This window comes from Alligator sinensis, unplaced genomic scaffold (genome assembly GCF_000455745.1).
Source record: "Alligator sinensis unplaced genomic scaffold, ASM45574v1 scaffold973_1, whole genome shotgun sequence".
In the NCBI taxonomy this organism is placed as follows: domain Eukaryota; kingdom Metazoa; phylum Chordata; order Crocodylia; family Alligatoridae; genus Alligator; species Alligator sinensis.
The window spans coordinates 231,891-254,696 of record NW_005842622.1 but is presented as its reverse complement, the minus strand read 5'-3'; the positions used below and the strand labels follow the sequence as shown (position 1 = coordinate 254,696).

Below are 22,806 nucleotides of genomic sequence, written 5' to 3'. Positions count from 1 at the left end.
CGGACAACTAGCAGCCCAAATTGGAGTGCATGCCTCAAGTGAGGAAACTGATTTCTGCACCTGAATGGAGGCAGGGGAATGCTGACACGATGGCATGAGGCAAGGCTCAGCACTGACTCACCTAGGTCAGAACCCTCCGGTTGCCTGGAGTAAGGGTGGTCTCATCATCAGCACCATTACCTCTCCCCTGCTGCAGAGCTGATATCTACAAGTTTATCCCTTTCACAGCCAGTGCTAAATTGGCACTTGTTGTTGACAAAGTAGCAGAAAAAGAGGGAGTGACACTAATGATAGGACTGCCCCTGCTCCAGGGTTCAACTCTACCTGAGCTGGTACCCTGCCAAGGAAGGCTCTGGAAATTGTTTGTCTTCCTTCTGTCTTCCCAAAACAAAGAGTGTGTCTTACTTAGTGGTGTGGGGTATGCTAATAAATATGGTAATTACAGTGATTAGATTTCTAAGAATAGGTGAGAAAGACCTTCATTCTGGTAGCCCTGCAGCAATAGCATTATAATATAGTCATGTAGGTGTACTGAGTATTATACAGGCAGGTTAAAAAACAAGGTTCTTGCTCCCTAGCAGCTGTGCTTTAAGGCAGTAGTTCTTACACTTTTTAAACTCAAAGCACTCCTCATTAGACTTGAGGCATCCCTTGGAAAATGCCAGCTTTTACTTTTCATTCATTTCTTGACAACAGAAAAAGAATAGAGCAATTCTTTGGTTACAAGGAATTCAGATAGACTATGACAGATCTGAAGGTTTTGACATTATGGATTCCTATTTGAAATCCCCAGGTTTATTTATTAATCACGTACACACACCTAACAATAGGAATATTGCATGGCACCCCTTGACACACATGAAAGGATCTAAAGGCCATGACACCCTGGGAGAGAATTGATGGTTTAAGGGCTTAATCCAGTTCCCAAAGAAAAGACACTCAGGGAGACATTATTTTCTTTACTATCTGCCCAGTTGTCCAGAATTCGTCATCTACATGGTTGTCTAGGGGCCAAAAATGCTATTTATGTACAGCTTGGAATTGTACCCTGGTCACTTAACCCAGTATGCATGGAAGATTATATATGTACTCAGACTTGGCATATTCCCTGGAAACAAAACAGGAGAGACTCTTCTCCTTCAAATAGCTACATGGCTAAAGTATTTATTTGGGAAGCTGGAGGTCCTGTGTTCACCCCCTCCACCTCATCCTGAGGAGTTAAGCGATTACATTTCTCTGGTTTTCCATACAGCAAGCTATGCACTGTACCACAGCCATATTCCAATCCCTTTTCCAGTGTTTTTTTCAAAGCTGTTCCCCTGGACAGCCATGAGTAGAAGATTTGTGAAAGATTTGTGGGGCCTGGATAAAATGTATAAGCCAACAGGTGTGTAGGTCAGCAATGTAAGTGCTGGACCGAAGGAAAGTAGTTCCAGGTTCTAGCAAGGTGCTTACTTCCAGTAAGGAAGAAACTTACCCCTGTGTTACTTTCCATCCATTTTTTTCAGTGGCTATATTAATGACTCAGCTTCAGAAGGAGCACTGGAGAAAGCACTAGCAAGTAGCTGATCTATGGACTGGTGGTTGGGATCCTACATTAGGAATTCAGAGGCACCCAGGCTCAGATCCCTTTTGGGGAAGAAGGGAAAGGGCTACAATCCCAGACTCCCAGGTGACTGCACTACCCCCAGAGGTGTGCAATAAGAATTAGGTGACCTGTCAATATATCCCTGTCATCTGTTCACCCAATACAGGGTGTAAAGCAGAATAGTGATGAGGTGTCTTTCTTTCCACATTCCTAGTCTTAGAAGTTATGTCTCTATTGGATTGCAGGCCTCTCTGTTTGTCTGTTTCTGTGTTTTACAGGTGGAGAAATAATGGTTGGACATGGGTTTGGAATGACTGCTAGAGGAAAACTTGCTATTGAGTTTGTCTCTGGTTGTAAGAAGGACTAGCTCTGTGATTATTCATATCTGTTGAAGGAACAGACAAAGAGAAGGACATGTCCCTCACATCATGAGGGCCAGTCATGAACAGGGATTAGAACATCAGGACCTCACCCCTGGATTCTGTTTTCTGCCATGGATAGGGAGTCCCCATTGGGATGTGTTCACTGAAAATTGTCTTGCTAAGGGTGTGGTTATATTATACCTTAAGTGGATTTTTCATGGTGATTAGAAAAAGTAGTAATAGTCCTGCCCCAGAGATCAGGATGAATGTGACAGACTTCAGGGAGAAAGAGAGGGGGAAGGCCAGGAGGAAAGTGAGTTCAAAGTATGAGTTATTGGTTGGTTATCAGAAGTAACCCCTTTATGGTAATTTTTATCTCCTGTGGGAGCAGGCAAAGGGTGGAATACATCTTTCACATTGCTAAGGCTGGCCCTGAACATGGATCAGAATATCAGGAGCAAGATCTTGGAGTGTATTTGACAACAGAGAGAAACACACAAATGAAACTTGTCTTGCTATGCATGCAGCTATGTTATACCAGTAGTAACTTTATTTTCAAAGTGGCCAATAAGAGTAGCAGCAATTCTAGCCAGGAAGTTGTGATGTATAACAGTGAATCCCTGATAGTCTGAATGGGCTACCATCCCCTGAGCATTTGCAGATTGTCGTGGGAACTTTTCCTTCTTTGCTTTGGGTACACAGCATCAGTACATGGGGACAGAGGAAAATTCCACCACCACATGCTCCTCAAAAACTCCGGTGAAGAACGCCCACTGTAGAGCAATGGTATTGACATCAGAAAGAAGTCTCTACAATCCAAATTGCAATGGAGATTCTTGGTTGATGATCATCTTCTGCCTCAGTTATGATGATCTGTGCCTTCTTCATTGTCTTGTTCAAGTTGAGGATCTCTTAGTATCCTTGAGGAGAGTCTTTCTGTGTAATAAAGCAGATGACACCCAATAATAAAGGGCCACAAAGAGCAGGTCTACGTCTTCTCTTTCTCATACCAGGCCCTTCTGTCTTTCTCAGGATGCCTTTGTTGCTTTCCACAATGATAAGGCGCTGGTGAAAAAATATTTGAAACCACTGCTGATCGGGGAGTTGGCACCAGATCAACCTACCTCTGAGCCCGGTAAAAATGTGAGTACCTGGAGAACCAGATGTGGGATGGGATGAGGACTCCTATGTGGGAAAATGAAAAATGAAATGGACTGGTGGCAAGATTCAGCAAACTGTGTGTCCAGCATTGCATCACAGATAGGAGGGCTGAGAAGCCCACCCTGGGAGGTAATGCATGCACAGATCTTGGGTTCAAAGAGACCTCCCCTGGAGTTGTGGGCATGTCACAGGGTCCACCCCGTGTCACTGGGACCCCACTCAGAACCCCTCACTGTCATATTCTCCAGGATCAAACAGTTACTGCATATAGCAAAGGCTGTCAATCATTGTATTTCCCCTTTGCCACAGAAATGCCTATTCAGGGAAGGGATAGCAAAGTGTCTCCTCTTGCTCTGGAGGCTGTTTCATAACTCCAGAGATTGCTCTCCTGCACAGATAATGCAGTAATGTTTTGTGTCTCCACAGAAACTGCTGGTAGAGGACTTCCGTGAGCTGCGTGCCACTGTTGAGAGGATGGGACTCCTGCAGCCTAAACACTTCTTTTTCTTCCTGATTTTCCTGCACATCCTGGTACTGGATGCTGCTTCCTGGCTCACTGTGTGGTACTTTGGTTCATCTTTAGTGCCTTTCCTTGTTGGTTTAGCACTGTTCACTACTGCACAGGTAAACTACCCGACCCAGCAAAACAGCTCAGGTTATTTTGTTCTTTGTCATGCATTAGATAGTTTTGTTCCAGCTACCCCCACCTGTAGTTTCTTCCGTTTAAACCCTATAACCTTTCTGGTAGCAATCAGGTACCTATGTCATTGGGTTTCTGTTAACACTGGTTAAGTGGGCATATAAAGCAATGTATTAGAAGTATTTGGAAGGGGAGTTTGAAGAACTCATTTTCTCTGTGGTCATATTTTCCTGCCTGATGAAAGGTAGGGAACACTATATGACTGATGGATGTCCTAGCCTTCTTTTCACAGCCCCTGATTCTGGGAAGGAGTGCAGAAATGCTGAGTGTAGAGAGCTTGGATCTCAGTCTTCCATTCAGGCTTCAGTGGGGACCTGAAGGGCTAGATGGCATGAAGTGCTGCATGAAGTGAATCTGTTTCATAAGTTGAATGTGAAATATGTTTTTGAGGAAGCAGAGCTGGTGCTGGCAGCCCAAGTCCACCCTCACTCCAGTCCACCAGACACCTTCCTGCTTCCTGTCTTGCTATATCAGAATTGGGGCTGTCCTTCTCTGACTTCTTATTTCTGAAGCTCAACACATATTCTTAAGCCAAGAATTCTATCTATTGCTATAGGAACAATGAATTTACTGGAGATCAGGACTTGTTATTACCAAAGATCCTGGTTTTCTCTTATAAAAATCACAAATTCTCTGATAAACCCCCCCAAATCCATTATTTAAATTAAAAGTCCCCTGCAGCCCCCCGAGCCCTGCTGGTGCCCCTCACTGCCCCTACAAAAGCTCCCCACCCTACTTGTGCCTCTTGCCCCCACCCACAACCCCTGCCCTGCTGCAGGGGGCCCTCAGCTGCCAGAGCTATGGGGCCAGGGACCCAAGTTTGCAGCTCCCTGCCCCCAACAGCAGGCAGCTGCAGTAGAAACAGCATGGAGCCAGATCCCTCACTGCTGCTCCCTGCCTGGGTGGTGGCAGGGCCAGCTCCTGTCTCCCCACAGCCCTGCCAGTGCCCCCCAGCCATGACCTGCAACCTCCCAGCCCTGCCAGAGGGGCCCCCAGCCCCCTGCAAGCCCCACTTACCTCAGGCTCCAGGAGCGAAGAGCGAAGCTGAGCTGAGTGGAGCTGTAGCTGACTGAGCACCTCAGGCCCCACCATTCCCCCTCCCCCTCCTCCTTCTGGCAGAGCAGGGGGGGTTTCCTGCCCTGCTTGCAAACAGCTCTTGCAGGCTGGAGCTCAACCAGTCTGCAGAGCTATTTGGAAAAGCAGAGAATCTGCAGGTTTCTCTGGAAAAGGAGAAATTCACGTTTTCTCTAATAAAAAGGGGAAATCCATGGTTTTCTCTCTTTTTCTGTGGGTTAAATGGAAAACCAGGATCCCTGGTTATTACTAAAAGACCTGCATTTTCCTCTGCTCTCCAGCTGGTCCCTTTGGAATTACTAATATGCAGAAGGAATAGCACACTTCTGAGTTTTAGAAATGCAACTAACTGCCTGTTTTGCATAGAATAAGTTCTATCTATCTATCTATCTATCTATCTATCTATCTCAGAATGAAAGTAGGGTCCTTAAGGCAGATATAGAGTAGGAGGGTACTGATAAAGATTTTTTTGGGCTGATACTGGTGGCCAATTGTTGACCAGCCATATTGGCTGATACCGATCTGATTGCCCATGTGCAGCCTGGCAGGTTGGAGAGCAGCATATGGCTGGTAAGTCTGTGAGGGGGAAGGGGCATGGGGGAGAGAAGGGGTGTAGGTGGGAAGATCAAGGCACCCACAATGAAGGAGGAAGTGGGGCAGGGGCAGATGCTGCCCAGATGGGACGGGCCATTGGAGGGAGCTATGGCTTGTTGGGGTGGGGCACGAAGGAGGGGGCAGCTCCGGCCACTGCACACAGCCATGGGGCAGGCATGGGGGGCACATGCCCCCCAGATCTGTGTGCGGCATGAGGGCTGGCCACTGTGGGATGGTGGGGCTGGACCAGGGCTGTACTTGGGGTGGGTGGTGGTGGTGCTGGGGGGGGTTATGGGGTGGGCTATAGCCACCCCAAAATTTGCCATAGCTCTCCTGTAGCTCCCCCTCCTAGTGCTGCAACCATCTGCCCTGCCCCGCCCACCCTGACTGCAGCCAAGGCCCAGCCCCACCTCTGGGAAGAGCCTGGTGCAGCCGTGTCCCCAAGCGCACAGTGAGCAGACTGCTCTTGCCCTGTGCACAGATCTGGGGAGCACACATACCCCCATGCCTCCCCTGGGGGTGCATGCAGAGGCTGGAGCTGCCCTCCAACTCCCTGCCCGCCCCCGCCCCCGCCACCGCCCCAGCCCCAGCCTCCCTCCCTCCCTCCCTCACCATGGGGGCCTCGATCTGTCCCCCCCATGCCCCTTCCCTTGCCCCGTCCTTTACCTCCAATGGACTTACTGGTCAGACACTACTTTCCACGTTGCCAGGCTGCATTCCTGGCTAAGTATATTCTGTGGCTGTGTGCATGCACATGGCATTTATCAGCAACATTATCAGCCATATCAGCCAAGAAAAGCTGATTGCCGATAATATAAGTTTTCCTTTTATTGGTGCTGATATGACATGGACCAATGTATCAGTGCATCTGTAGTATAAAGGTTATTTTTTGCCAATGGGTGGACCTAGGATTTTGAAAAGTGGGGTGCAGGTGTTGTGGTACATCATCATATTACACAATGTGTATTTTTTCCCAATTGAAAAGAAACTTTACTAATGTGCTACAGGCCTAGGGCTAAATTATTCTGCTTTAGAGCCATGCAAACACAAATATAACTATGTCTGGTGGAAGTTGGGTGGGACTTACTGCCAGCCCCAGGGTGGGCAGGCACCTTGTGCCAGAGGAGTGCATCTGTTACCCCCAACCTGGTCACAGAGAAAACGACTGCCTGTGCCCCAACACCTGGATCCTCCAGGCACTCCACCATGGCCCCAAATTGTACCTCACTGCCCTTCATACATTGTTTGTGCCACCTAAAATGCCTCTTGGCTCCACTCTATTACTTCACATATCCTCTATGCTCAGCCCCATCCATTGTGCCTCAAGCTCCATCAGATACCTTCATTCCCCTCATGCCCCATTGAGTCCTACCCTGTGCCATCACTTCCTTCATGAACTGAATACACCATGCACAGACACATCCCTTCCCCACCACAACCCAACCCCCTTGATCCCTCACCATCTCTCTTACATTGCCCCACTTAGCCCTCCCCTGCCCTTCTGAGCACCCAGACCTCACTATGATCTCTCACACCCCTGGACCTTCCTCACCCACAATTCCTCTTGCTCCCAGCCCCCTACTCACACCTCATTTCAGCCTCACAGTTCACACACCCGCTCAGCCCCACATCCCTTCTGCCCCTCACCTTCCCTACCCTCCTAATGCCCCAGCCCCTCCTCACCCTATACCCTTCTAGCCCACAGCACTTCCCAAAAACTCCTTGGTGCCATGACCCCTAACTGGCCCCTCATTCCCCAGGAACCCTGTCCCCTCAGAATCCCTCCCAAACAGTTCTCTCTGTCCCTCACAGCCCCTGATCATGGGGCAGGACACAGCTGTAACTGTACTTCCCTCCACTTTCCCTTACCACACACCATCCTCACAGTGTGCCCATAGCTTCCTATTCCCAGGATCTGCCCCTGTCCTTGTTTTTCCAAAATGGGATGGAACTGCACTGACAGAACAGTAAGAGAGGGGTTCCTTTATGGGTTTCCATACAGTATTGCTAAAGCTATTCCTCAGTGATTATTTTTTCTTCCAGATCCAGATGTCTTGGTTCCAACATGATTTGGGGCACTTTTCAGTCTTCAGGGAGACAAAATGGAACCGTTTGCTTCATATATTTCTAATGGGTGTTGTGAAGGTAAGTGTTGATCCTACGAATGATTCCTGGAGCTGACCAGGATTGTTTGGTATATGGAGCATACCCATAAATTTAGGCACCATCTTTTGTAAGAATCTTCATTCTAAATGCAACAGAAAAGGGAATGTGTTGCATGTTTCTTGGATGAATAGATAAATGGCCAAGTGATTAAAGTAATTCTTAACAGCAATGTGCTTTGAATCCTCTGGTTTTGACCTTCCTTCAGGGAGCACCAGCCAGCTGGTGGAATCACCTGCACAACCAACATCATGCCAAGCCCAACTGCTTCCGCAAGGACCCTGATCTTAACATGCATCCTTACTTTTTTTCCTTGGGCAAGACACTCTCTGTGGAGGTGAGTTGGTGGAAGTTTGGGAAAACTTAGTCTATTCAGAAAAATCTATTAGTAAAAGGGTTTTAAGCCATGAAGCTGTTGGATGGAGATTCACTATTTAGCTTGGTTCTCCTCTCCTGGCAGATATCAATCTGTTTGAAACACTTAGCAGTGAAAGTTTATTCTTTGAAATCAGAGTCCCTCATGCACATTTCCAGGGGAAGCTGTTACCAGATTTGCCCATCACTTTGGGGTGTGCTCATTTATGAGGAGTACTTTTCTTGGGTGGCTGTAATTCTATAAATGTGCTGCTTGTGTTACTTGTGTTTCTATATGGAGCTGTATCTCTCCCTTCTGCAAGTCCTCACCCCCAGTGGAGCTATCTTGCAGGAGTCAGGTTCAATGGGTCTGGGTTCCTCCAACCACCGGATCAGTCAAACACATATACATACATACACACACAGATTAACAGGGCATGCCTGAGCCAGGCTGGGTTATTCAGCATTGACAGGCTAACACCCTCATGTGCCTTGAACTCAGTTCCCCAGGGCCACAATAAAATGCAGTCAGACACAAGCACACTGGTTAACAGAATGCATCTGAGTCAGGCCGGGATATTCAGCACTGGCAGGCTGATATCCTCATGTGCCTTGAACTCAGTTCATCCCTTATTTCAGCCGGACAATAATAAATGCAGTTAGACACACATACACACAAGCTAACAGAGTACATCTGAGCAGGCTGGGTCCGATCAGCACTTTCAGCTGATACCCTCATGCTCCTCAAAACCCAGCACTTCCCAATCTCTTGTCACAATGGTCCTAGTAGTAACCCCCTTGATGAGCAGACCCCACTGTAGTTTTGGGCATTACAGGGATCTTTGGCTTAGGTAAAAGAAGTGTTGTTGCAGAGCAAATGGGGAGGTCAAGGGGAAGGAAGAGTAAGTGGGGTTCAGAGAGAGAGTATAGCAACCAGCTTGACCTTAAAAGTCATTTATTGCCAGGTATATGAACTTAAGATGATACCAGTAGTAACAGCTATATAAGAGCAACAAATAAAACAGTTACACTATTACATAGTTTCAATTAGGTATTTGGGGAAGTCTAGCTCAAGTGTGATCAGCAAAAGTCAGGTTTAGAAAACTGTGCCTGGAGTCAGAAAGCAAAAGTCAGGTTCCTGGAGTCAAAGAGAGAGGGAGAAAAAGAGCTGGGGTCACACTACTCAGCGAAGCTTGAACCAGTTAAGGTTCACAGGTGTTTCTTGGAGCTTGCAGACAGGCAGAGCCCTCAGCATGGCCAGTGGAGGGATTCCAGGCAGAAAAGGAGTGGAAATGGTGCAGCTTTTGGATCCAAGCACCAGGACAGAAACTTAAGCTTGGGTAGGGGTTTTTGTAGAGAACTAACACTGACTCAAGGGAGAACACTAGGTTTGTTTATGGGTAAACATCATATGCTGGATAATAGGAACTGATCACTCCTGGCTATGGGTGGCATTACTCTGAGGGAGCTCACGACAGGAAACCCTCGCTATTCGCGGGTTTGGCATTTGTGGTTTCAAATATTCGCGAATGCCGAACCTGCAACCTAAATACACGTAAAGGAGCTCCTTGGGAGCTCCACACTTGCCACTGCCAGGCTCCTGCCGCTGCGCTCCTGCTGTTGCCAGAGCAGCCGTGCCCCCCACAGCTGCTGGGGGCACTGCATTCATGAACACAGATGGCGTTCATGAACACAGTGCCTGATTCGCCGATTTTGCCATTCGTGGGGGCTACAAGAACGTATCCCCTGTAGATGGCGAGGGCCTCCTGTACAGACAGGCAGATTCAGTGTTTTGGATACCAATAAAGGAGTCATTACTAGAATTGGTCTGATAAATGCTGAGCTGGGTCTATGCAGACATGGCTTGATTAGCATTTGGAGCAGAGATCCCCCATCATGCAGTGCTCCCCTGCTTCTCTGGTCCCAGAGGTCAGTGCGGTCCTTGACTTCGAATCTCTATTCTCCATCCTGAATGGTAATGAAGGTGCTTTCCTGTCAATCTCCCATATAAATGAGGCCAGGGGAGTTGCTTCACTCCTATCACCCTTGTCTGTAGGGGTTTAGGTGCATCTCCCACTAAATCTTCATTGTCTTTTGTAAGTCCTTCCTCTAATCAGTACTTGTTCAGACAGAGGTGGGGAGGGGGTGAGTCCTTTGAGTCAGACAAGCAGCATACTGTGCCAGGGTTCCCCAAGAACACAGAGCTGTGAGGTAACAAAGCCCATGAATTGGATCCTTCCTTGAGCAGTAGGATTTGTATTACTGCAGTGTAGGGTCTAATACTCTACAAGTTGTCACTTCATCCCCGGCTGCTTGGACACATTTCCTCATAGTTCCTCAAAAGTGTGCAACTGGTTTCTTGCTTTAACTCTTCAGGAACAGTACAGTAGGTAAGCTGGAAACCCAGTCTTTCTTAGCAAATAATTTTCTTAAGCACAAACCCTTTAATCTCATAAAAGCACAACAGGCTCATGGATTGGTGGTGAAGAAAAATGACCTTGAAGGCAGGTTTTATGGTCTCATATCAGACCATTTGTTTAATACTAGGGCCAGAGTGTCTCCCCTGCCTTCTTTATCCTAGCAGCGTCTACTTAGAAGAGCAGTACAGACCACATAGTATGCCCCACAGATAACACAAACATAAGATTTATGCCATCTGCATCACACAAGCTATATGCTACGTCCTTTAATTTTTATATGAGAGGCATGAACTCAAACAAACGAAGCCTGCCTCTTATTTCATTTGCAACATTGTGGGTACATCTACACAAGACACTTTACTGAACATTAGATTAATGTAATGCGCCATAAAGCATCAGTGTCTACATGTGTGCAGGACTTACTGCACAGCAAATTACAGTTTGGTACCAAGAAATACAGGTGCTAGATTAATGGTGCATTAGTTCCTGCATAGTGGCAGATATATAGACACTGACTGGGAGAAATTTGCTCCCTGTGAGCCCAGGCAGCAGGGGCCCCTCTGCTGCCTGGCTAAGCCCCAATGTGGGGGAAACTGTCTCTGTGCTACATGGGTACTGAGACATGTCCTGATCCCCAGGTAGCCAGGAGAGCTGTCCGGCAGCTGGGACTGCTGCGTCCCAACCATGTGGAGATCAGGTTGGGACCAGATCTCCATGTGGCTGGGAGAGCTGTCTCAAGATCAGGTTGGGACCAGATCTCCATGTGGCTGGGGGAGCTGTCTCAGGTAATACAAAGACTATATTTGCAAACAGTGTTGATCATACTTTGACATATCTTCCTTCAACAGAATTACTAAGAAATAAAAAGATTGTTGTTCTTAATGGGGTCTTACCTACTCTCTGCTGTCAAATTTATTTGCACATATATATGCCAGCTGGGCTTTTCAGTACTTGATTAAAATGGTAGCCTCTTAGGGCAAAATTCTATTTCCCTTTGTCCATCCATCTGGATGTTTTCTAGTCATCTACTCAGTGGTTTTATTTAGCCCATGCTGTATATGGTGGCTGCATAAGCCTGTGTGCATAGACTGAACATGTACCATAAGGCTATATACTTTACTGGTCAAGCATGCATTCAGTGGTGGGGGTGTGTGTGTGCATGCATGTGTGCACATGTGCATGCACACACCCCTGTGCCTGAGTCCCAGAAAAATGATGGGGTGTGCAGAATCCTTGTTTGTTGTAGATGGACTTTTTGAGTGGTTAGTACACTGCTTAGGAAACTGGTGACCTTGGCTTTAGGTACCCTCCTTCAGCAGTGGGTTTCAATTGGTCTCTTTCTGACTTCCTAGCACAGTGCTTTAAGTACCATGCCATGAATCAAGCATTAGCTAAAGTTTGTTGTTCCTTTTGAGGCTAAGTGACTCGGTCCTGCATATTAGCATCTTTGCTGCTTAGGAGGCCAGCTTCACTAGGAGTGCTGGAGTGTGTCCGTGCTGTTTTGTGGTAGTTGGAATACTGTAGGTTCAAACCCACTCTGGGCAAGGGGCTTAGAATTGGGATTGCTTGTTTTCTGGGTCAGTGCTGTAACCACTCAGCTACTAAAGCTAGGATTTAGGAATGCTGTTCTGAGGAGTCTAATGCATGATGGTCAGAGGTTTCTAGTAAGCTGCATGTTTTTAACTTTTATATATAGGTACACATCCAGAATGGGAATTAAAATGTTGCCATGCATTTGTCTAGTGAGTGCATAGCCAGCTTTGCATGTTCAGTCTATGAATTTACACCTATGCTATCACCTTTCAAGGAAAGTACAGTTGTTACCTGCAAGTGCCAAAAATGCCTCTTATGCAGCTAGGAAGCTGCCATTTAGGTACACATAGGAAATAGTTTTCCACATGTATTTCCGTCCAGGTTCTTCAGAATCTCCTCAATATAAAGAGTTCAAAGTTACTCACAAACAATAACAGTTGTTACTCCTCCTCTCATTTTGTAGCTGGGAAAGAAAAAGAAGAAATTCATGCCTTACAACCATCAGCACAAGTACTTCAGCTGTGAGTGTCTCCAGCTTCCTGCAGTGCCATGGGGCCTTTTCTCAGAAATGATTACAGCTTTCCATCCCTAAGGTTATACCTTTCATGGGCCAGACAAAGGATGTTTCAGTGTTGCAGCCTACTGGGCTGTGATCATTAAGTTTAAGAAAGCTTGTAGGGGGTCAGCATTGCCAGCTGGGTTTTACCTAATGTATTTTTAATATATATATTCATATTTATTTACTTATTTATATAGGGGAGGGAGGTAAAGAGAATGAAGAATGGTTAAAGGAAAGAGTAAAGAAAGAGGTTGAGATAGGAAGAAGAATAGAAAGGAAGAAAAAAGATGAAAGAAAAAGAGATATGGATGAAATTACCCTTGTCCCTGTGCTATTCTGTAAATCCCTAAGCAGTATGGGACCATCCTTTCTTCTAGTTCTATGGGATGTATAAACTTGTGAGGTTGTTATAATCTTCCTGTTCTTGTTATTTCTTTCAGTTTTGGCTCCACTTGTACTAATTCCCTTCTTCCAGCTCACTGTAATCCACTTTACAAGCAAGCGGAAAAAGTGGCTTGTAAGTGTTTAAACTATAGTGTGCAAAATGTAGTCACAGTGTCCTCCCAAAAACTAGATCTGTCACTGATGGATCTGCAAGGTATTTCTGGGGACTTTGTTCCAGCTAGTTGGCTCTGTTTCCAAAGAGCCAGGAGAAAACAGCTTTTACATTCCCAACCTCTTCCATTAATAGGTCTCCCTAGGCAAAGGAAAAATGAGAGATGAAGGTTGCTGAATGTACAGATAGACATGCATTTATAGGCCTGAATGTTGGGGCTTGCCTCCTGCTGATGCAGGGGAAAAAGTTGGGACTATGGGAGAATTTTCTGGGGGTCAAATTCATGTTGGTACAGAAAGATGGAGTAGAGCTACAGGTTACATGCAAGAGGCATCGCAGGGGAAAAAAATGTGCCACACTGCCTGGTGTAGAAAGAAGAATGGGTATGCACTGCTATAAACTGCCCAGTGAATGAGGCCTTCTTTCCTTCTGCTTGGCAGGAACTGTTCTTGATTGTCACCTTTAACATCCGAATTTGCCTCATGTACACACCTTTAATGGGATTTCAGAGTACTATGGTATACTACTGGTTGGCCAGGTAACAATGTACCTAGAATTATCTTAGCTGATTGTCTAGTCCATGCCTCTTATCAGTATTGCCAGATTTAGCCTGGGAAAAAATAATTATATATAACTATTAATACACATTGATGATTTAAGTCAACCATAGTCAAGAAAAAATGAGCTGGGAATCAGTGAGGGCCTCTAATAAAAATGCAGTACTGATCAAAAAGAGAAAATACTGCACTACAAAGTATTGTTTTATATAGTCAGTCTAAACCCTCCTGTGAGTTTGGATGGACAGACACTTTATCAGACTTTTACCTATTTGGTCTTTAGGATCTACTAGAATAATCAATGGTATTGGCATGCAGCAAAGTGAATCTCTTAATGAACATTTTGGAATGGATTGAAGGTGATGACTTTGTGTGTATGTATATTTGCCTACCCAGGTACCTAGAGAGCCACTGGTTTGTCTGGGTTTCACAAATGAACCACATCCCAATGAACATCGCTTATGATAAAAATGACGACTGGGTATCTACACAGGTAATATCTTCTCCACTCCTGGGAATTATTTGGGCTGCACTTGCGTATTCCAATAGTCATAACCTCAAGTTGCGATACAGACTGAAAATCATAAAGGGCATCCAAGTTTACATGCTAGTAGCAGCAATTCCTTGAAAGAACAAGTTTGAAAATAGGATATTTTTCAGTGATAAAACCTTTGGACAAATTTCCTCAACTGTTTTCCTTAATTAATACATAATATAGCTTCTTATGCTAGGATTTAGTTCCTCTCCTTGTCTTGGATGAGGAGTAGCGAATAGATCCAGTTTTAATGGAACCATTTAAACACATGACTATTTTATCTTTGTATAGAATCCACCAAGGGGGTCATACAACTTTAAATTTCTCTTTTTTCAAATATCTATAGTTATACTACCAAAATAAAAAAATCTGTGTAGTCAAGCCTTTCCCACAACAAGTTGTTTGTGCTTTTGCTATAAAGGCAAGAGAGTCCAGAAAAAAACTTGTGTGATTCCTCAGTTTGCATCTCTTTTCTCCATCCATTTGGGAGGTAGGAGGAGAACCTCTTTAGGGAGTATAAGAGACAGATCTGTGGAGGAGCAATATGGGCAATAATCATCTCATATTGCAACATGCTATTTTCACATAGACCTTGCTCCCCTGTTCAGAACAATGATGGCTATGATTCTCAATGTCAGGTAGCCATTTCAAGCTACAGCAAAATACAGTTGTAAGGCTGATGTTCAGTTATTCTTCAATTCAGAAAAATAAACAGAATGTGCATTTAAAAAAAATGTTTTCCTGTCCAGCTCCAGGCAACATGCAATGTGGACCAATCCTGGTTCAATGACTGGTTCACGGGACACCTGAACTTCCAAATCGAACACCAGTGAGTATGGGTAGGGGGACAGGAGTGGGAATAATCAGAAGATACCTAAGTGTAAGATCCTTCAGTGTCCATGAGAGGCCAAAACCATAAAGAAAACAAATCAGTTTGGTACCATGAAGTGGGAGGAATTATTTTGGGATATTGAGTCAGGGGTAGCAAAATCTTAGTAGACATGTCTCTCTTTCGTCCACAGCCTTTTCCCCACAATGCCTCGACACAACTACTGGAAGGTGGCCCCCTTGGTAGAATCCCTCTGTGCTAAGCATGGCATTGAGTACAAATCCAAGTGTTTACTCACTGCCTTTGTAGACATTTTACGGTATGTATCAAGTAAAAGAATAATTTTGCATAGTAGTACACAGGTTGGCATGGGCTGCAGTAGAAGAGAAGCTTGGGAGTTGATTAGAGAGACAGACAGATTAGCATAACTATATAAGATGCAGGTGGGATTCAGGTGCTCAGGACATTAGTGACTATGTCATGGACCTTTTCACCTTGTGTCACATACTCAAACTCTTCTCTTCTTATCAATCCCTTCCAAATTCTCCAAATATTAGTAAATGCCTGAAATGGCTGCCTGCTCTATAAGGAAAGGAAAAGGAATCTCATTCCCCTCTCATATCCTATATGGTGAAGCCTGTGTAAATAACTTGGTATAAAAAGTGCCCTTTCTGGAATTGTCTTGGTACATACTGGGTGCATCTACACATTCATTAATGCACAGTAGTTATTGAACACTTAATTTAGTACTTGCTTAATGAAGTACTAACTAAATGCTCAGTAACTATAGTTACTGCACAGTTGTGCTGACAGTCACCTTTTTAGTGACACTACTGTGCAGAAGCCCAATAATACTGCACAGCAGCATATTAGTGCTGTTTGTGCTGTGACACGCTACTGTGCAGTGTTATTAGGCTACTGCACATTAAGTGTCTTGTGTAGATGTGCCCACTGAGATCACACACAACAAGTTAGTAAAAGGTCATGCTAATGGATGGTGAGGTGCTGAAACAGACATATTAGCTCAACATTCATATAAAACCAAACGCATTTTAAAAACATGGATTTCAGCTGTCCCTCTATATATGTTCATTGTCTATTTTAATATTAAAGCCTTTGTGTAACTTTGTCAAGAGTGCCTAAATGATGTTAGTGCCAAAGTCACAATTTCAAGAGTGCCCTAAGCACTTATGAGCCAACGTGTTATTGAAAAAAAAAATCAGTGGGACTACAGTTCCAAGGACACTTAGGGTTTTTTGTACATTTTCTCTTTAGGCTTTAGGCTGTCTATGAACTCTTTGCAGGTTTAGTAACCTGACAACATTCATCAAGGATTTAGGTTATTGGTGGGAGAAATAATGCAGTCTCTAGATAAAATATAATTAATTCAAAACTACACCTCTAAGAAGATACGAAAGGAAAAAGGGAAGATTAAGAGCTAACATCTCCAAGGGAAAAAAGAAGAAAATATGCTTATCTGTTATTAGTTTCTTTTTAAAGTGTGGGTTTCCTGCAATTGACCAAGACTTTCTGTATTTTAAACCAAACTTTTAAATGAAATTAAAATTGGTAGGGGGAAGAAAGCAACATTAAAAAGTATGGAAAATAAATAGGACATACTCTTAATGATTTGTTTAATCAACTGATCTTTCATTTTTATTTAAATAAATTTCATGGATATTTTTAATTTTGGGATTATATAAGAATGATATATATTAATAAGAAAAGAATTTGAAAAACAGAGTATGGTCAATTGGAAAAATAACCTAGAACCTATGACTATATTTGATTCATCAAAACTGGGACTACTACAATAAAATAATAAGTATACTGCATACATATCAAAACCCTGAGACATTAAATACAGTTTCCAGAGGTAAAGGGCAAACATGGACAGAAAGCAAAGAGTAGAACAGCAAAAGGAACTGAATACTGTCATGGGGTACTCCACACATTTTTTCAAATACTCCACTCTAAGGGCAGTCTGCCTTGTTCTCATCTGCCATGCCTTGATGTTAATAGATATATATAGTGCAGGAGGCTGCCCTTATCTTAGTATAATGACCACCTGAATTGCTCTCGGAGCTGCTTTAATTAAACACCCTCCTCCCCCAGCCCAGGAGCACCTGTAAAGATGCCCTAAGAGAATTAAATTAATAGTGCCATAAAACTGTCAAATTGAAAAGAGAATATATATTTTTTATTTGGTTTTCCTGGAAAAAAACCAAACCAAACCAAACCAAACCAAACCAAACCACAGAAACAAGCACTCACATCCTCCAAAAACAAAAAAACCCGTTAGTTTCCAGGATGCTTCACAAAAAATGTGTATTTGAAATAAATGAAAGGCATATTTCCTAGACCATCTTGGCTACAACTTCAATACTATTTGAAATCAGGTCCTCCTTCCAAGAAAATCTGTTTTTGCTAGTTCCATTTCAACCAGGTATAGTTAAAAGTATTAAAATGATCATTTTAATCATTTGATACTTGCTTACTAATGGTTTCTGACACTTACTTTCAACACTACCTTGACTTTAAGCAAGACCACAGTTCTTCAGGCAGTCACGTGCTTAGTTTCACTACTTCCAGTAGCTCCAGTATTAAAGTTAAACAAATGACAGCCAAGAGGATGAGGGCCCATGTCTTGTATCAGAGAATCATTCCTATATTAATGGCCTCTGACAGATGTGAAAAAAACAAAAACAGCGCTTTACTGGAAGAGGCATCACATCAGTTTGATCTGGCTTGCCCAATATCTGTATAGACTGCATGCTTCAGCAGGGCTTTTTGGTACTTTTATCTAATAGCCGATTCAATCAACTATCACAGGCAGCAGAAGACCAGGGCTAATGGGCCTTAGCCCCCCAAACATGGGGCAGAGGTAGCAATGCGTAGGGCCGCAGGGCTGCCCATCTTCCAGCTCCGGGTGGCTGCAGCAGGGGGGGAGGGACACGTACAGACACAGGCATGCAGCCACAGCAATCCAGCCGTGTGTAGAGCACTGCCCACCACAGCAGGTGAGTCGTCATAGGGAAGGGACATGCAGGGGCAGGGGCTGGGGTGACTGGGGCCCCAGGGCTGGGGCTGGGGCAGGTCATGGGATGCTCAGAGCCTGGGCAGCTTATCCAGGGCTGCGGGGAGGCTCCCACCGCTGTGCGCACACTGGGGGCCCGGGGGGCAAATGCCCCTTGGATTGATGTGTGGGGCAGAGGCGGGCTGCCACTATGGGCTGGGCTCTGTGTCCCACTGCCGCTGCCCCGGGAGCGGCACGATGCTACGTGCCTGCTGCGCTCTGAGTTTGCTGTGTCCCCTGCTCACCCAGTGGCTGCAGGCCACAGGGTGTCGACCCACTCCCGAGGCAGTGGCAGCGGGGCACAGAGCCCATCTTACAGTGGCAGTCCGCTTCTGCGTTGTGCATAAATCTGGGGGGCATGTGCCTCCCAGGCCTCTGCCAGGATGTACACAGCAGCAGGAGGCTCCCTGTGCCCCTGGACAAACTGCCCAGGCTCCGAGCATCCCATGACTGGCCCCAGTCCCAGGGCCCCATTCACCCCAGGCCCTGTCCTTGCCCCTCCCCCTGCCCCACTCCCTCCCTCACTGCGGGGGCCTCGATCTGCCCCCCCATGCCACTTCCCCATGACAGATTTACCTGCTGGGGGGCTGTGCTCATCCCCCGCAATAAGATTTTCTCCCTCCACATATGTCAGCTATTAGATAAAAGTGCCACAAAGCTCTGCTGAAGCACATGTTCTATACATATGTTGGGCAAGCTGGATCAAACTGACATGATGTCTCTTCTGCGCATGTGCTGCGCTTGGTGTGGGGATATGCTGAGCTGAAAGTAAAGTGCTTTTTTGTTTTTATTTCACTTCTGTTAGCCACCAGATGGCCAGAGCTGGATGGAGAACACTGGAAGGGGCCCTCCCACTATTATTCAGACAGAAATAGACCATTTGTGTCCTTCTGCTCCAGTGGTCCTCAACCTTTTTGAACTGGAGGCACTCCTAATTGGACTTGAGGCACCCAGTTTCAAAACTAATTTATACATTAGAATGCTAACCTCCTTGCAGAGGGGCTTGGCAGTACTGGTGGATTATTGTCCAGGCAGCGACAAGCCTGAGCCTGCACTTAGCTGCTTATATCCATGTAACTCGCTTATCTCCTCACATCTTGAGGTACTCAGCAAAGGATCTTGAGGTACCCTGGGGAGCCCCATCATCCTGGTTGAGAATCACTGCTCTACTCTTATTCCCCACCTTATCCCAACTATGTCTTCTATTTCTTTTTCTTTTGGCTAACTGAGCAGCTTGACTGCCCCTCTGTCTACCTGGTGACTCTTCATATCTGAGTCTGTCTTCAGTCTGTTGCTGCAATCAACTCCTTCAACCCACCTCTTGGCTCAGTATTTTGACATTCATTTTTTCAGGGAAACTATGACTGATCCCCAAAGAAGTTCTTCCTCCTTTCTGTCCCTTAAACCCCGTTTTTTCTTTCCACTCCATCCTCTGTTTCTCATTTTTCCAACTCTGAGGTGTCTTTGCTTCTGGTTCTCAATCCTTCTCTTACCCCGCCTCCCTTTCTAGGAGTGCTTCTTTCATAAAGCTAGTTTGCCATCTCTCTCCCCACATTTTCCATTGAGATCACTAAGCAGATTGCCACCTTCTAAAATTAATGCCATCTTTGTTCTCCATGCTCAAACCAATTGCCATATTTATCAGGAAGGAATTTTACCTTATGGTCTGACTGGTATGACCTGTAGCGGGGTTGCCTTCCTCTGAAGTGAAGCGTGTGGCCTCCACCTGGGGTCACTTGATCATATATTAACAACTTTTATAGAAGTAGGATGATGGCTGCCATGGTTACCCTGCTCTACATGAGGCAGGTTAAGGTGCTATGTCTTGTGTTGTGTCTGGGCTGAAGGTAGTTTTCCCAAAAAGTTTAGGTTATGGCTTTGTATGGGATAGTTTAGGTAAGGATAATCCTAACTTAGGCAGAGAGTTGGACTAGATGATCTATGGACAGCCCCCCCAGCCCTACTTCTCTCTAATTGGACTCTTTCTTTCTCTGTTCCTGCAGCTCCCTGAAGGATTATGGGGAACTCTGGCTTGAGGCCTATCTGCATGGATAAGAGCTACAGCTCTTCACAGGGAATCATTTTACTACGTTGCTGCTACAAAGACCCCGAACAGACTGTTGGAGAGCATAATGGACTGAGAGATAGATGTGCCTTGATTAATGGGCTGGGAACTTGGATAAGCCTAATTTTAGTTTGACTAGAGGGTTTAAATATATTTTGTCTTATTCTGAATGTGTTTCTCCATTTGCTGCTTTTGAAGTTCTGGAACTGGATGAACTTCTGGAACATTTGGACTGAACCTGGATGAAAAGGCATTTTAGGATTGAGAAGAGCAGTCTCTCTCTCTGCTGAGATGTTACTGTGAATGTGGGAATGAGATCAGCTCATCTCTTTCCTTATGCGTAATTTTTTGAAGAAACCTTAAGTCTTTCTGATTTGATAAGCAATGGAAATAGTGCAGGGGAAAGCTAACTGCAGAAAATAAGGAGAAAATAAGGTGGGGAGAAAGATATTTCAGGGGCTACATTTAATTGTTGAAAAATAAACATAGCAACAAATGGATGATCTCTATTTGAGGTGGCTAGAGAAGTGAAATCACTGCGAGCAGATAAAAATCTATTATTTAATCATTGTCGTCTTCACATGTTTCATATTTATTCTATTAACTGGATAAGTGTGATAGCCTGTGTTTGCTGCTGGATGTGAAACATGTCATATGCATTTTAATCAAAGTTATGTGATTAGATAGCATCCATCATTATGGAGAGCATACTTCTGATAAAGTCATTAATATGATTTAGGAAATTATCGTTCAGGTTGCAAAATAATTATCATAGTTTTCTTGACTAGTGATTCCTGTATAAATGCAGAAGTATAAGGTTTACATTATTTTTAATATTACGTTAAGACAAGGAAAGGACTGAGGATTTGCACCTGTATGAAGCTATGCAAATTTGGAGGAAACTATGAAAATTCTGCAAAATTGGAAAAAATGGGTTGTATACATGGAAAAAAAGAATGGAAATGTGATTCAAACACACTTAAAGTTTAAGAAGTACACACTAATATGTGAATGAAAAGATAAGATAATGCATCTCATGTCAATGATAATACCTTAGCCTGTGACTACTAAACCCCTGTGACTACTAAAGACTCTTAAGGAGAAGTTCATCTGATTTAATGCACCTACAACATAGACTCACTGGGCACATCTACACATTCATTAGTGCACTGTAGTTACTGTGCATTAAGTTTAGTAGTTGTATAACCAAGTACTAAATCAATGCAGAGTAACTGGTGCTACTGCGCAGTAGCGCCAGTGCACAGCTTTTTACTGATGCTAATCATGCAGTAGCCTAATACTACTGCCCAGTACCACATTAGCACAATTTTTGCCATGCACACTAATGTGCAGTAGAATTAAGTTACTGTGCAGTTAGTCTCTTGTGTAGATATGCCAAGTGGGATATAACATAACAATGATGTGCTGCCCTATGCTGGAATACAGCCACTGTCTAACTATGGCAAAGACAGAGTGTGTGGAGAGCAAGTGGGTCTCTGACTTTGAAAGTTGGATATGATGCTGCTGTATAAAGAAACTAAGGAACTTTCTGCAATGGGAGTTTGTCCTGCCATGTTTAGTAAATTCCCTGTATCCCCCACCCACCCGCCCCCCCCATAAATAACATGGCTATGTTTTGTACAAATATTGCTCTAATTGAGTTTATATTTTGCTTAAAGTGTGTTTTGGTTGTGAAAGTTCTTTAGTGGGCCGGTGCATATAGGGAAGTATTCGATTCAGATTTGGCCGATTTGGAGGACAGTGATTCGATTTGTTGATTCAAATTACTGTCCCCATTAGATTCAGCCAAATCAGAATCAGAGATTTGGTGTTGATTCGGAGATATGGATGGGCTGGGGAAAGGCAGGCACAGCCTGGTGGCTGCAGGTTCTCCCGCGCTGCCTCCAGCTGTGCCTGCTTCTCCCCGGGTAAAGGGAGCCATGGGAGAAGCCCCCATGCCTGCTGTGCCCATCCCCCCCCCGCCCAGCACCGCCCCTAATGGCTCCCCCCTGCCCAGCCCCAGCATCGCGGCAATTAAAAAAATGAAACAAAAAACCCGCACTCACCAGCAGTAGCAGGGGCTCTGGGGGCTCTGGGGCCACATGGCAGAGTGCCCCCTGCCCAGCCCCTGCTTCCCAATCTCTCCCCCTGCCCAGCCCTGCCCTGCCCCCAGTGGCTGCCCTGCCTGGCCCCCCCTAATGGCTCCCCCCTGCCCAGCCCCAGCATCGCGGCAATTAAAAAAATGAAACAAAAAACCCGCACTCACCAGCAGTAGCAGGGGCTCTGGGGGCTCTGGGGCCACATGGCAGAGTGCCCCCTGCCCAGCCCCTGCTTCCCAATCTCTCCCCCTGCCCAGCCCTGCCCTGCCCCCAGTGGCTGCCCTGCCTGGCCCCAGCCACCCTGGAATTAAAAAAAACCCCCAAAACAAACTCACACTCACTGGCTGTGCCAGCAGTGATCAGGGCCTCTGAGAGCTCATGGCAGAGCCTCCTATGCAGTGTGAGGCAGTGGGGATCACTCCCCCACTGCCTGGCACCCCCGTGGCATCTGCTCCATGGCGCAGGTGCAGCACGGCTTGGCAGGGCTCTGCATGCCACATGCTGGCTGGGACCTGGGGCCAATGGGGCTGAGTGGTGCCGGGCTCTGGGTGAGTGCCGGAGGCACCTCAGCTCCCAGGCAG

General features: G+C 45.3%; 1 protein-coding gene across 1 annotated transcript in view; it reads left to right on the top strand.

The window, feature by feature from the left end:
* LOC102382503 (fatty acid desaturase 1-like) overlaps positions 1–20,681 on the top strand; it is a 27,211-nt gene extending 6,530 nt beyond the window's left edge. Inside the window, exons 2-12 of the mRNA XM_006033327.3 lie at positions 2,983–3,093; positions 3,538–3,735; positions 7,523–7,624; positions 7,851–7,979; positions 12,413–12,470; positions 12,949–13,025; positions 13,505–13,602; positions 14,018–14,114; positions 14,906–14,985; positions 15,179–15,304; positions 20,065–20,681. Of these exons, the coding sequence (XP_006033389.1) occupies positions 2,983–3,093; positions 3,538–3,735; positions 7,523–7,624; positions 7,851–7,979; positions 12,413–12,470; positions 12,949–13,025; positions 13,505–13,602; positions 14,018–14,114; positions 14,906–14,985; positions 15,179–15,304; positions 20,065–20,116 (1,128 nt within the window). The 3' untranslated portion in view covers positions 20,117–20,681. The remainder of the gene's footprint in view (positions 1–2,982; positions 3,094–3,537; positions 3,736–7,522; positions 7,625–7,850; positions 7,980–12,412; positions 12,471–12,948; positions 13,026–13,504; positions 13,603–14,017; positions 14,115–14,905; positions 14,986–15,178; positions 15,305–20,064) is intronic.
* Positions 20,682–22,806: the final 2,125 nt, after the last annotated feature.